The 15,856-nt window shown below is 46.8% G+C and overlaps 1 protein-coding gene across 3 annotated transcripts in view; it reads right to left on the bottom strand.

The window, feature by feature from the left end:
* USP3 (ubiquitin specific peptidase 3) overlaps positions 1-15,856 on the bottom strand; it is a 38,582-nt gene that overhangs the window by 22,158 nt on the left and 568 nt on the right. The window contains exons 1-2 of one of the 3 annotated variants that reach the window (XM_021407822.1): positions 11,829-11,955; positions 1,212-1,272 (exon numbers count right to left, since the gene is read on the bottom strand). In XM_021407822.1, the coding sequence (XP_021263497.1) occupies positions 1,212-1,272; positions 11,829-11,928 (161 nt within the window). In that variant the 5' untranslated portion in view covers positions 11,929-11,955. Of the gene's footprint in view, positions 1-1,211; positions 1,273-11,828; positions 11,956-15,856 lie in introns of those variants that run through there. The other 2 variants (XM_021407824.1, XM_021407823.1) reach the window with 2 other exon arrangements.

Genomic DNA, 15,856 nt, shown 5'->3' on the forward strand with positions numbered 1-15,856 from the left:
AGTGAAGACCTGACAAGTTTCCTTTGATTTCAGGCATTATCCGAACAGCAGGATCGGCTGCGTGCCTGCCGCGTCAAAGCGCTCCCGTTACGAGGTGTACCACAGCCCTCTCGTTCAATTACTTTCAGTGCTAAGGACGGGAGCAGTTTGAAGAGTCAAAGCAAGCTGCACAGGTAACAGACAATGCCAAAACAGCACGCAGACATGGGTTACAGGCAGACAGTAAGAATGCAGAAGAGACCGGTACCAAAGTCAGTAAAACAGCCCACACTACTTACTTTACATCACTGCATGGTGTGGAGCAGCTGCCCCCTCCTGGCTCCCACCCAGTATAAACTTGTACAATGAATAATGAAACTGAGGAACAAAGCGGGGTTGTACTGAAAACTGAGTAAAAGAGAGGTGATTGAAGTCGTGGCACTTGCAGCAATCCAGATCAAAGCAAAACCTGGGGTGCATTGATACTCTCTTAAGAGACAACCTCACAAAGTTTAACAGCAATGTCCCAGAACAAAAGCACACACACCAGCACAGAGGGAAACATTTACAGAGAAGCAGTTTTTCAACAATTGCGCTGACACATAAACAACAGCACTGACTGCATCGTTCCAGTAGAAAGTCTTTTTGCACACTCCAGCTGACACAGACAAGATCAGGTAGGTATGCTCCAAAGGAATCTGCAGGATCCCTAGCATGCTGTGACAACTGCTTTGTTCCAGAATTACACTACTGTACACGTACAGTATTTTCTGCCTAAGCCGGACACTTGCTGTTTTACTCTAAGCAAGCCGTGCCCAGCTTGGATTTGTGGGTTTCCAAGAAGTCTTACTGCTTCCATGTTGAACGGAACTTGACAGGAGCCCACAGCACTGGCTGCTCTGCAGGCATCTTCATGGAGTAAAGGCCTGGGTCGGCAGGGACCTCCAAGGGCCCAAGTCCCAGCACTGGGCTGCAGGCAGGCTGCTAACCACCCAACCAGCGACCGAGCTGACCAACCACACCCAGCACTCACGTCTCTTTTGGAAAATAATGGTGTTGGGTACATTCTCCGGGCTCTCAGAAGGCAGTCAAGAAGTGTGCTTGGTGTAAGCACACAGCATTAAATAAAACCACGGAAGGCTTCCTCCAGGAAGGACAAGGCATTTGGGAATCTCTTGAATGAACAGCAGAGGTCTGACTGAGCAATTTGCACTCTGACGCTCGATACCTACCTCCCACAATGGACACTTGAGCACGTCAGACAGACCCACGGGCTTTTATTTGACCGGCACACTGCAAAAGACAGAAAAAGAAAGAAGCGTCAAGGTTCTGCTATTACACTGACATCATCCACCTGGAGAGCACAGTTACACAGAGCAGCAGCCCTGCTCATTAGCCCGCACTGCAGCGCTGCTGTGAAGGCCCTCAGCCTTCTCTTTGGCCCATTACAGACCAATGAAGTTTTACATTTTTTGTTTGCATTCCATTTGCGTGAGGTCTACTTCATTTCTGCACTGCATTTCAAAATATCAGAAGCACAAGTTGTAAAAACACTGGAATATTTAAAACCACTGATTATCATTTGTAATAAGTCAGCTCACTCAGCATAGGAACGAAAAGAAGCGGAGTTCTTCACTTGTTTCACAAAGCCTGTTACACAAGAAGCCATCGCCACAAATGAGAGAGCCCAGCAATGTGCTAAGAAGCACACAGAGTAACTAACCGTGTTGCACATGAAGATACACACCATTTGTGCAATAATTATTCCCATACTGCATGCTGGTAAAAAAATCCATAAGGACTTAGTCCTTTCAGTCACACACATTCAGCTGAATGGTTAAAAGTAATACAGTGCTGTGCTTCGCAATCCATTAGAGACATGAGAAACCCACCTTACATATATCTAAGTTTTTTGGTAAGTCTTCTAAGCCTAGAAAAGTGAAATTAACTTTGAAATTAAACAAAGACGTTTTTAAGCCAGAGGTCTGGGGAAAAAGCAGCAGATACAAAAACGGATGGAACACCATGCCAGGGTGGAGACACACACCTGGGCACCCCAGCTCAGCAGAGAAGTCCCTAAAATTCAGATTAACAACAAAACAACCACAGGAAGTCATCTGCACAGGCAGAACACGGAGAAACAACAAGGGAGATCAGCAGTCCTGCCAGTCAGGTCGAGTCCACACATGTGCACAGGCCATTAACACAAAATTTACAGACATATCACTGCACTGTCAAATATCCACATAACGTGGTGAAGAAAGGAAGAAAAATCACAGGTGGACAAGCATAAGGGCAAAAAGCAGCAATAAAAAGACAGCTTCAATTTTCCAGAAATACAGGAGGGTAAAATACCATGCATAGAAAAATTAGGTGGTAAGTAATGTCCAGTCAAGGTCATGGAGGAAAAGAATAATGTTGAATCAGAAGAGCTGTCAATCACTGCCTTAGGTACTTCAAAGAGCTAACATACTTTTCCACCATTAGGTTTCACCTTTTTATTTAAAATCAGATGGAAACAAAACAAAACAAGCTAACATTGCTTGGAGAATTACTTTCTAGTTTGTACTTATTATGACAAATAGTTGTATTTTAGTTCATAGGCTGAATCCCCAGAATAAGGATTGTATTATGTCACGGGGAAGCAAAGCACAACCATTTCTGCATGCTGTGAGACAGCAGTGCTTCCCCATCAGTGCCCCTTGGAGCACTGCTTGCGGCCCTTCAGTGAGTGCTGGAAGCTCCTACAACTGCTGCAATTATTGTACTTGGGAAATGCACTTGCTCACACTGTCTCTGCTTGCTGTTGCTGGATTCTCAACAATGAATTCTCCCATTTCTCAAGCCGACAGCGCTGGCAGTCTTGCAGTGGATGGCAGAGTGCCAGGTAGAGCAGTTCTGCCCTACTCTTCAGGTGTAAGAAGAAGTGCTTTGTCAAAACTGACCAAAAAGTTGATATGGAAAACCCAAATTTCACCCTTGCAAATGAGAGAAAGCAAAGGGGAGACATTTCACAGCCATCATCAGATCAAAACAGGCAAAACGGATCGTGGTCTGACTCGGTACTGCTTCATTTCCCTGAATGACAGAAACTGGAAGGTAAAACATTAACCAGAAGGAAACAAAGACAAAAGCATTCACGCACTCGAGCAGAGATATGGTATCTCACAGTTGCTTAAGTGCTGCATGAAAAACCAACCAAATAAAAAACCCACTCCCATCCCCCTACGTTTGCCTTGCCAGAAGCACCAAGCAGGCTTCCCAGAATGGAGATTCCCGCAGAGATCTCCCACTATTTCACTAATACCCTTGCTGTCACTACGTCATCACCTGTGGGTGGGACGGGTTCTCAGCCTGTAAGCCCAGGAACCAGGAAGCAAACAATTCTTTATTTCCTCTGCATGCCAGGCAATTGCCATGTTGTGTTCAGGTACTGGCAGTGCTTGCACCGCGTGCCTCGTGAGTGCTGAGCCGTGCTGAGGGAGGGCTCCTCCTGCAGCACACACCACAGTGCATGTTCCGCACCAGGCCTGCAAACAAGTCCACAAAGTCTGCACGCTGCCAAATAATACTGTGTTCCACCCTCTACTTCAGAAAATAGGGAAAAAACGGTTCACTTGTTTGCTTCAACTTTCAGGAGGAACTTTGCTCCAATTGCATCACATTAGAACCGTGCAGTTTATCTTCTGCACAAACATCTCCTCCCACAAAGAATTCAAATAACATGGAAGTGACTCCCACTAAGATGAGACACAGCAGCATTGCATCTCTGACCCACAGCTGTTCTGTTCCATGGGGATTTCTGCTCCGGGTTGTGTAACTCCTTTTTGAAGGCTTCTGAGACCGCGTTCTGCATTTCTGAGGCTGGCTTGGACACCGGCCCTCAAGCCTGGCCTTCCAGGTACTTCTCACCCCGGACTCTGAAGCAGTTACTGACCACTACTTGCTGTTAAGAAAGCTGGCTGCAATTAGCCTTAATCATTAGCGAGGACACCACTGGGACAGATATAATGCAACACACAGCAAGAGGACAGTAACCGCCCTGAGCCGCTTATAACCTAAATTAGGCTTTATCTGTACAGAAAGCACAGGTTACTCCTTTCAGATGCAGTGCTGGCATGAAGGCATGTGGCTTCAGTGCAGCAAACCCCTTCTCAATGCAGAGCACATTCTGCTGCCCTGGAACATCACCCTTCACACAGACTTTTAGTGCTAATTAAAACAAGGAGGAGGGGCTGCACTTCACTACCACCCTCCAATTTGGAATGAAGTTTCGTCCAGCAAACACCTTACCTACATAAAAAACCCATCTGTGTTTGATACACCTTATTTAGTGCCACACGAGCCAAGGTACACCAGCTGCTTTCTAAACTGGAACCGACGCGGCCTCTTGCCATGGTTCTCAGCTGCCCCACTCTGCTGTTTTTAGAACAGCCCAAGTGGAAAGGCAAGGATGGCTCTGACATGCCAAGAGATAAAGGAAAACTCATCTGCAATGCCACGGTGTTGTCAGAAACAGTGTGCTGTTTGCCAATGCACACCAACGCTGGGCCATTCAGAAGCACAGAAACGTTTTTTCCTCGTGTAATAGGAAATGCAAATCCCATCTTTTACAGAATGATCCAAGTGAAATGTGAATGCCCCTCTGCCATTCAGCCCTCTGCAAATGAAGAGCATGGATCCGTCCCCAAGAGAGGCAACAACCAAACACCACTACATACAGAGGCGTGTCTCACACACGGCTGCGGAGCCCTCCGAGCTCTGCACCCCTCCCTCCCTGCCCCTTCAGCTTTCACTTCCCATGAGTCACCCTGACAAACCACGTTCATCAAGTTACACCAAGCAGAATGACTGGATGCAGCTAACGAGGCTGGTGCTCACACAGGCCCCCGCCCATCCTACCCTCACATGACCCAAAGGTGTACTCCTGAGCCCTGGCCACATTTTTTTCCTCGCTGAAAACACACTCCGAGCACAGCCGTGTGATGCAAGAAGGCTCCTGCCAAACCCTGATCCCTACAGAACAGAGCTGCAGTCTTCCGCTGCAGGAAAGCTGCAAGTACGTAGAAGTGTACAAACAACCCAGGAAGCTAACAGTTCTGTTTAATAGCGTGCTGCATCATTTAGAAGCCAGCAAAAGAAGGCAGCAGCAGGACAAGGAGGAGGCAGGCAGGAAGCAGTTTCTGCAGGGCAGTGTCCGCGGAGCACAGATCACTGCTCTGCCACGGCCACAGCATGAGTGACCCAGCGTGGCTACAGAAGCGTGCTCATGTCCCTGCTTTAATACAGTCCTTGTTATATCACTATGCAAAAGGCCACAAAACATCAGCACCACCAGAGCAGTACTCTGGTCCTTAAGAGCACAAACGGAGATGAGATGAGGGTCGATAAACTATTTCCAGCGCTCTGCATCCTTTACAAAATGGCCTGGACGTTGTTCTCCAAAGGAGCAGTACCAACACTAACATCTTCCTGTTATAACCATGCAGTTCCATTACACCAGCATCGCGGCCTGCACAGAAACTGCTTCAGTCCACGTGGCCTTTCTCCAGTTCTGCGTTTGTTGACATAATAGCTCAGCCGTACTGATAAAAGCTGAACTGGAAAAGGGCGCTGTTCCTGCAGCCAGTATCTGCAGGAGCAGCAATATTTACATAGCTGTGGTTGCCCTGCTCTACTGATATCGTGCCACGCAAACTGCCCCAGATCCAAGCACTTGGTCACACACACGTATGTCTGCTGTACACACAGTGACAGGCTCTGTGTGCGTGGACACACGTGTGCATCTACTCCCAAAAATAACATGACAATGCTTTTCAGCGTTCTAGAAACAGTCTTGCTGTTCCTTTCCCATACTTATTACCCGTTCTGCCTCACAACCCCTCCCTGCCCCAATTACAATTTTGCCATTCTTATTCAGTTTTGCTCCAAAAAGACGTGGACCAATACTGCAAAAAAGAGCCAGGCGGTTCCTATTAACATACAAAGAAAAAAGAAGCAACAAAATGTGCTGGGCTCATTCCAAAATGCAAAAGCCCAGCAGTGTGAAATGCAGTACTCCTGTCTGCAACGAGAGGCCCGCGACATCACACCAAGAAGTTCCTCCTCCAAAGAGCTGGAAGTGAAGGTGGGACAATCTCACAATCCGAAAGCCCTGGGCAATGACTGCAGGAGGTGCGAATACAAACGCTGCACCAAGGTTTAACCAAAATTACGCAAACAACTTCAGCAATTACACCTCAAATCCAAGCTCCTCCCAGTCACAGGATTCAGAGCGTTTCTCAGTCACTTCTATTTTATAGATTAAAAAAAAAAAATGGAGAACATGAAATCAAATAATTTGCCAAAAGGATCTTACCAGCACCCACCAGCACCGAGCCTACAGCCCTAACGGCCCAGGCATGTGGGTCACCTCACCTGCAGACAAGGTAAGACATCCCAGAACTCAGCCCTCCACACAAAGCTTTTCAGGTAACTTGCCAAAGCAGCTCCGAATTAACTACCTAAAACTTCCCAAATGCAACATACACCAAGTATGTGGCGTCTGAGAGAGGGAGCTATGAGAACTGGTGTTCTAAGTGTAACTGCTCCAGTTATCAGCCCGTGGGAAACACCAAGGAGACAGCGTGCCGGACGATGCTCCCACCTGGGCTTACACACTGGCGCTGCAAAAAGGCTCTGCCCAGCCCCTGCCCTGCAGGCAGACACTCTTCCCAAAGAGTGGCTAGCACACCCGAGGATCGTGATGTGCTGTGCACAATCTCCATTCATTCCCACAAGATGTGAATGTTCTGGGTTTAGTAAGCTCACCTCCTGCCTCCAGACTACCCCTAAGTGCTGCAGCAGCCCTGCCACTTCCTCCTGCTACACGCAGCACTCAGTATGAGTAAGCACTATGCAGTTACTCCGCAGTCCAGGCAAACAACGTGAGGGAGCCGTTCCCCAGCGCAGCAAGTACAGCTTCAACCCAGGCTGCAGTCTGCTGCAAGGAGCACACGTGTGTTCTACGATCCATCCTCCAGATGAAACATTCAGTCACTACAGCTGAGACTGGAACGGAGGCTTTTCCACTCCAAATGCACAACATGGGAGCCATGTGTGCTTCTGCTCTCTGACCCATGAACTCTTGTCCACCACACACACAGCAGAACAGCTTCTCAGGGCAAAAAGCAGAAGCCCTGCTCATCACAGAACATCAGCCAAGACCGCAGCTGACCTGGGTATGTGCACGATGAAACTCTGTCAGTGCCAAAAGCCACATATCAGCTGAAGCAAAGAAACCTTCAAAAAATACAGATGTCCTCCAAGATAAGTCAGTATTTTTACAAGCAGCATAATACCCGTAATGGATATTTTTATGTAAGTTATTATCAAGCGTGTATTTTTTAACACAGCTGATTGTGTTCCCATTTTCTGACTTTGCATTCTTCAAGAAGAAACACGTACTCAGAAGGGTGGTTGCTACACGCACAGACGCAGGGGTTACTGTCTGGCACCAGTACCTGCTCACATTCAGGAAGACTCCACGGCAGCGGAACAAGTACCTGCAGGAAGCACACGTGCAGGCAGAACTGCAAGACAAGCCCTGCACTGAGATACAGAGGCACGCTGGGGCCCAGCAGAACGCCAGCACTGCTGCCTGACATGCATGCAGGCTCCAGAACCCAAGCAAGTTCAGTGACTGTGGTGGTTGTTTTTGTGGGGGCTGTGTAGCTGTCCAGATCTGGAAGAACTATCTGCTCCACGTATTAAGAACTGGAGGCTAGCTGCTTTCAGATGAGCAACTGTAATGAAAACCAAGCGACTGAAAAAGGAAAATGCTATAAGAGTATTTTCAACCCTCTGAGCAGATTAATGTTGCCTTCTAGACAGAAAAAGCAGAAAAAAAGGAACGTTACAGGCTTCGAATACAAGTGATGTGTACTACTCCTTAGTTACAAGCCACATGTTTTACTGCTTATGTTGTAAAGAATATTTCCACTTGTTTTCAAACTGAACTTCACACTGAGCTCTTCTTTCTATCCTACCTCTAGCCCCACTATGAGAAGCTCAGATATGGACTGCACCCATTCAAAACTATTGATACTAGAAAAATCTATCTTCTGCCTAAAAATCTTTTCAGTAGGGTTCACTTGATACAACATTATTGACCATTTCAGAAAAACAGCATTCTACTGAAAATGAAATCAAACAGAAGGGGAGATTATTTTTAATTAGACTATTTAAATGCTGCTTCTAAGTCAGACAGCCCCCAGAAGCTAGAGGAAAATATAAGAAAATATTAAATTTAATTACATTTAAATCAAACTAAGAGAATTTACAAGGAAGCAAGTTTCCTGGCAAGCACTGCTAACAATCCAGAAATGCTTCCCATTCTTTAGTGCTGCATACCCCTGTGAAGAGACGTGCAAGGAAGTCACAACTGTGTCAAGTATTAGCCGACCTGAAATCACAGCCAGAAGTACAAGAATTCAACAGACTCTGAAGGTAGTAAGAGATGCTGCCCTTACCTTAAAGCTACGGAAAAATCAACAAACATTTCTTCTGCCACTGTCTTTCAGCCAAAACCAGAAAGGCTGAGTATTTAGTGAGAAAACAAGTCACCTTGTGATGGCACAAACTGATGGAATCAACTGCTATTTGTGCTCGTGCCTAACAATAAATGCAGCATTTCCTTCCCCTCCTCACCAAACAGAAGCATTGCTCAGTCCCACCTAAGACATTTCGCAGATGGTTACAGCGCACCACTCTGCTACAATGGTAAAACACATTTAATCGGAGCATACTAAGCAACAAGTGGATTAGAACACAAGAACACGGGTAGGCAAAGCATTTTTCATAGAACACAAACAGGTCACTGAAGAGTTCAGCACACCTCTAATGCTGAGCAGTGGCTGTCAGCACAGCACCATCAGCTCCAGCTGCAGTTCAGTCACCTCCCACCTCCCCTCAGCCGCAAGTGCTCGCAGTTCAGCATGTTCACTACGCTGTTAGAATGCCACGTTGAAAATCCTGCAAGTTAATAACCGCATGCTTTTCATCTGCCTGTAACTCAGTGCTGGAGAAGCAGACGGGTGGCAAAGGCAAACGATCTGCATTCAATCCGTGCAAACACACACAGCAGCTCCCGAGGAAGTGGTTAAACAAGCTCAAGGAGAAAAAAGCTTCAGATCATGGACGGAATCAAGACACAGAGCACACGCTGCTTCCTCTGTTATGGTGAAGTTCAAAGGTCACCCAATACTACTCATCATACTCAATTAGTCTATAAAGCTGAAGCAGACATATAGCAATTTTTAAATGCACCAGCTACTTTAATAATTAGCATTCACATTTAAATACAGACACGCATATACACACTTACATGTATAAAAATTAAACACTAGCCTTCAAAGGAAAGCAGATAATGTTCTACATTATAGCAGTAACATGCCAAAAAAAAAAAAAAAAGAGATTCAATCTTTATGTTAGAGCAAGGCAGAAATGAATTACAGTAACAGTCATTCTCAGACAGCTGCCAGAAAAAGCACAGCAAAGCCAGAAATGTAATGTAATTTTCAAACCCTTAAGGAAAAGAATCTTCTTGAATCAGTCAGCAATCAGTCTCAGGCCAAGAGAGTCAGGCTGGAAGCAGGAGGGGAAGAAGGGGAGAGACAGCAAGAAGGCCTCTTGCTTTCCTTAGCTAATCCAGTTAGGAATTTACTCATTTGTAGCACATGTACTTAATTCCTGTTTCCCCCATACTCTGCAAAAGACTCATTTCTAACCATCCCTTAGAGGGGAAAAACGCTCAGTGGACAGAAGTATTATCAACTGAAAACTTTACAAAGCAAACACAGGAAAATAAATCCAAAAGGGCCATGGCAGTTCTGAGAATATGCACTTGTATTCTGACACGCACTAACTGCAATCATGACTGAATTCTAAATGAGGTACATATGACTCACCTTAAAAAAAAAAATCAATACCTGCCCATTTGGTTCTGATGAGGACCCAGCCTGGAGCCCAGCACCTCAGGCTCCCAAGTAAACAGCTGTGTGCCACAACAGCCTGAGGGGAAAGCCCAGCTTTGGGAAGAATCATCTTATCTGGGCAGGCTGTCTGTGGTTAGTGGGACTGGATTCAAGTGGGTAATCAAATCCGTCAACGGAATTTCATAGCTCCATTTTCAAGATCCAAAACCAAACAAGTATGCCGAAGGAGGGAAAAAAAACGAGAGCACTGCTTTGGCATACCAGCAGAGGCTGCTGAATGCAAAGTACATTACCACGTCAGCTATGCTTTAAAAAGCCCTCTTATAATCAAGGAAATGAAGGTCAAAAGTTTACACGGCCCCCATAACAGGATACCATAAAGCAGTATTTTACCAGATATTATTCAGATTCACTCTACGAGAACAATTGTTGCTTCTGATAATCTCAAAATACATACCAGAAAAGCCTTAGCTAGTTTTCTAATTTGTGAAGCAGTTGCACTTTCTAACCTCCATGGATTGCCACTCTTCAGCTACCCGAGGGATATTTATTACCAACAGAACAGAAAGTGATGCAGGAACAGGTTACTAAAAGCAGCACAGACCAAGTGAGAAATGGCTCAAAGCTTTATTTCCCTCCAAACAGCTGAAACTTTCACTACAAACCTCAGGCACGGATGCAACAACAGAAAGTTCACTACTCTGTTGGCCTCAGCACCTTACAGCCCTATCCCTAACTATCACAAAAATAGAGCAACAGTAACACATTGGGTTGGGGCTTTTTGTTTGCTTTTTGCTTTTTTTTTGTTTTGTTTTAAACTGTCTACACATCTTGAAGGGCTTAGGAAAGGCAGGTGAACATTATTATCCTGACTACACTTAGACCAGGTGTGGTGAGATCCAAACTAATCTGTAGCTAAGGCAAGAGCATGCCAGGCCCAGAGCAGCCTGCCCTGCCCTCCCTATCCCAGTTCCAGAACACCTCAGAGCATCCTGTCTCCGTACCATTGTGGTGCACTTGGAAAAGCTACTTTGGAATCCTCAAGAGTAAAATGTGTCCTTCAAAATTTAGCATCAAGATCTTCACAAAGATTAGACCTCGTTTCCAAACAAAGGCAGTGGATTAAATGGCTGACTACTGCCTTTCTCTGGAGCGGTCTCTTTCATCAGCTAACATTCAAGCTTTGACTAGGATTTTGTTGAGTAGAATAAAATAAAAAAAAACTAGAAAACATTATGCATCATCAATTCACATCATTTTTTTACTCAGATGTGCTTTTAAACATGCTAAGTATTTGAAATCAAACACTCCTCTTTTCAGTATTGAAGAGGAAAATGAAGTCTAGCTTATGAGACTGAAATTGAGACTCCAACCCCACCTCAATAAACATAAATCTTCCTAAAAGAAACGTTCCAAAGCACCATGTTCCATCACACAGATTAAGATAGCTATTGCCCCTATGGTCGGTTAGCTCACACATAAGCAACAGATTCAAAAAAATGTGGAAAAAAAAATGTTCAGAGTTTTAATGAAAACAAGACTGAGCCTAAAACAATACAAGCCAAATCTAACAAGCTTTACTTGAAAACAGTCAGGGAATGAGCTTAAGGAGATATAACAGCCTATAAAGTCTAAAAAATAACTAAGAAGCATTCCTTCATCGCATTAACCCAAACAAAAGGATGAAAGACTACTCAACCTCAGAATATGTCTGAATAAAAGGGGTAAAAAAAAAACAAAAAAAACCACACACAAATCTGGTCTTTTCCAGGTCAAATTCATTTTCCAAATATAGGAAAGATGAGCAATAACCTTCACACGCAGACCATTACGTCCACAAGCTTACCCCAGTCATAGGAACAAAGCTCTACCTACCCCTCCCCACGTTCAGCGAGCTCTCTTTGTTCCCACCTTCTGGTAAGAATGGAAGAGGAAACGAGGACCTTGAGTAACAAAAAGACAGAGAAAAACTCATGGAGATGGAGAAGCACTAACAAGGAGCTGGGATGAGAAGGGAACCCGAGATGGCTGAGGTCTGCATACCTGTGCTTCTGTGGAGCGTTTGTTATGGCTCTGGTGACAACAGGCCAGCAGCCTGGCAGAACGCCTACCCCACTACAAAGCAAACAGGGTAACTCATTTAGCTGGGGACCAGGTCACAGCAGCGGTGGGCTCTCCCACTCGGCCCAAAACATTTGCACTCATAAATCAAGTGTTCAGCGACATTTTGGGTAATTCTGATCTTAAAAAAAAAAAAAAAAAGAAAAAACCTTAAAAAAAATGTTGCAATTCAGCGTGCAGATTTCTATGGTAATCAATCTGCTTCCTTGTGCGTGCTCTCCTCTGTAGTTTTTCTAGTCCCAGTGTCATTTGCAAATGCCACAACGCATGTTTCTGACCAACTGCGAAATTACAGCTCTCATTCAACAGAAATTAGAATGCAAGAAACAGATGTCAGGCAAGGACCTTTCGCTGCAGCAGGAAATACCACTCTACAGCCAGAACTGCTCTCTGATAGCTAACAACGTTACACTGCTAAGAAAAAAAAAAAAAAAGATATTCTGAAACACAAGTTTTAAACATACTCCAAAAGTGCAATTCCCCTATAAAACTAATTCACTGGATCTCAGTTTCAGCAGGCACAATTCTATCCGTAACCGTTCTTCTATCTTAAGTTCTACATCAAATGCTCAACGTGTTCAACTCAGCCATGCAGAAGAAAGTTGGCAAAGTCCTTTACGCTTGCACAACTGCATTTAGAAGACTGCAATCTTGCTTAGGTGAGGCACAGCTCCCTGTGGTTTCACGAGCCTATGAGAAGTTGTTGGGCAATATCACATCTGAGCTGTTCCAGAGCACTTCTCATAGCTGCCTGATTTGCACAACAGTGCTGAGGTGCGGCACATCGCACTGTGATGCTCTACAGCACTCTCACCAATGCCTCCAGCTACCCTGCTTCCAGCTTCAGCAGAAGTCTCACAAATGGGGGTGCGTGGAATTAGCAGACATCTGCATGCAGCATGTCCTGTGACTGCACTAACAAAAAAGCAACGTTCAGTTTCTGTACCATCTCTAGTCCAGATATGAGTTTTGTCTCCTCTTAAATGCCCAATTACAGCAGCAGCCACAGCAGCCTTGCCCCTGGATCTCCAAAAAGGCATTCTGTGCTCTGTGACAGCCTTAAAGCTCCCCGGAGCAAATGCACACTGCTTTCTGTATCACTGTGCAGAGCACCCTTGAGAGGCCTGAATACTCAGGCAAACAGGCCTTCCTTCAAAGAGGTGCTTAAAACTCCAGCTACACACTGGTAACAGCAGCTCTGGAGACACTTCAAGTGGAGCACAGACCACTGCTCTTTAATCTGGAGCAAAAAGGTTCATCCTTGACCAGCACACCTGCCATCAGTGCCTCCCCTTGCTGCTTTCTCAGAGCCCCCCATCACCACAAAGCCTTAACAATGCTGCCAAGTAGCTTGTCCCAGAGCTGATTTAGGCCAAACGAGCAATTTGGGCTGGTGCACATGCTTCTCTATTCCCTAAACTTGGTAAACCTGGCTTCCAAATACCAGCTTCCAATGCAACACCTATCCATGGTACAATCATACAAGTCCACAAGATCCAGAAGTGCATTCCTATTACCCTGTGAAGTATTGCTGCCATCACGAGCATTTGGAGAGGAGGGGAACCCGTCACTCACTCCCTGCAACAATTCCAGGTCCTCGCACCGCAGGCAGGCAGTGACAGAAACAGCCACTGGCGGTCTGAACGGAGCACTCACGCTCCCAGCTACGGGGCAATGTTTTGCTATCAGCGAGCAGCCCGCCACGTGGCTGCCACAGCGCTTCCTGTGTCACTACCTTCACTTGCACTCCTTTTCTGGAAAGGTCAGCAGCGCTCAGAACAGGCCCGACCGCGAGGCCTGAGTCATCTGAGACAACGCGCGAGGTGTCAGGTGCCGGGTAATTACACTCTGCACAAAACTACCTCTAAACATTTTTCTGCAGCTGAAGCAACATCAACATAGAGAACTGAGTCCACAGAACCTCAGAAAACGGCATCGAAGGCAATGCAAAACACATCATGTTTTTGTCACTTTATTTAATTGTACGTTACCAAGTTGCAGTGAATCTAGCAAGTAAGAAAATGCATTTATCGTGAACTGACAGAAACCAGTATTACATATCTCTCAAAATTAATCTCACTGTAACAAGCATGGACAAGAAACAGATAGCACACTATACACTTATAGGAAGCAAATGTAACAACATATACCAGGAGCCACGGCTCAGAAGAAATGAATGTGCTACAATTCACCAGATTAATAAGAACACCAAACTCATTGCTAAAAATAATAATTTTTGATTGCGTTAAACTGACAGGAGCGTGCTGTTTACCCATCAGAATGTCTTAGATTCAATGCACCTACATTTCTCCTTACCCAACAGTTCTCTGTGCAAGCACTGCGTGACTGCCTTAATCAATCTCATTAAAAGCAGAGCAATTCGGGGCACTCCTCGCGATACGGCATCGCTATGGATCTGCTCGGTTCCCCACGCACCTGGCTCCCTCCTCCTGCCCCCAGACCGTGACAAACCGCTGCACACCCAGCAGCCCAAGCACCTCCCCCTGCACACACCTGTTCTGGGCAAACACCCCCAACTGACAGAGAAAATGCTGCTCTAGCTGCTGACCTTCCACATTTGGGAGCACGCCCAGCAGGACCCCGTACCTGCAAACTGGCCTAGTTTTGAAGCTGAGAAGTTCTACCAACAGCTAAGGGTATGTTTTCAGTCTATCTACTTGAAGTTCTCTGCAGGGTGGTTCCCTACTGCCACGTGCTTCTGGATGACACCTCTGCTCACCCAACAGCCTGAAGACAACAGATGGAGTTACTGAGTTCGGCTTCTTGCAAAGAACTTTTAAACAAAGAAACGCCACAAAAAACAGGTTTCCCTGCACTCCACTCCTTCCTTCCTTCAAACCACTGCCGCAGATTATTCCACTGCAAAGCGTGCTCCCTCTAAAACCAGAGCGCCGCAGAGTGACACAACTGGTTCTGCCACAGGAAGCAGCAGCACCACACCTCGGCTCCAGGAAGCTGCCACCACGGGAGAGAGCTCCGGCAGCAGACTTCCCACACCACAGCATCGATTCTGCCAGACAGACAAAGGACAACTGTCTTTCCTTAAAAACGGGAACAACCTTAAAACACAGCTAACGCGTCCCTCCATCTGCCGCTTCCACCCGCAGGGCTCCGCGTGGTGCCCACGGACACGGCAGCGCGATGCTGCTGCTGTGAGCGGCCGCTACATGCGCTGGGCTGCCTGTACATCAGCACCAAACAGAACCAACCCCATCGCGGCTGGAACGGACAAAAACGTACCAAAAACCAGCGGCAGCACCGCGGGTTGTCTGTGCAGCCGTCCGTCCAAAGGCTGCGTTTCAAACACGGGGGCGCGGAAACTTTGAAGGCGAAGCCCTCCAACAACAGCACCGCGCGACGGCGGCCCTCGGGCACGGGACGTGCGATGCCGGCTGTGCGCGTTACGGAGGCGGCGAACAAAGGGCCCCGCGGGGCTCCCCGCGCTCCGCACGCGGGACCGCCCGGCACGCACCGAGCCTGGCTCGGCCGCTCCTCGGCACTCCGCTTTCAGCTGCGCTCTCTCAAGTCCTTCCAAACGTATCTACTAAAAAAATACAAAGTAATCACGGGGTAACTGAAAATCGCACCGGCGGCAGCCACCGCGCCGGGCCCCGCAGGGCCGAGGCACGCAGCTCCCGGGGCGAACAAAAGGGCCCGCATTCCTCCGCGCCCGGGGGGAGGAGGGGGCACAAGGGGCGAACGGGGGCCGCGGGCGCTCCAAGCACACGAGGACCGCGGAGGGTCGGGGCCGCGCTCCGCCC

This window comes from Numida meleagris, chromosome 9 (assembly GCF_002078875.1).
Source record: "Numida meleagris isolate 19003 breed g44 Domestic line chromosome 9, NumMel1.0, whole genome shotgun sequence".
Classification (NCBI taxonomy): domain Eukaryota; kingdom Metazoa; phylum Chordata; class Aves; order Galliformes; family Numididae; genus Numida; species Numida meleagris.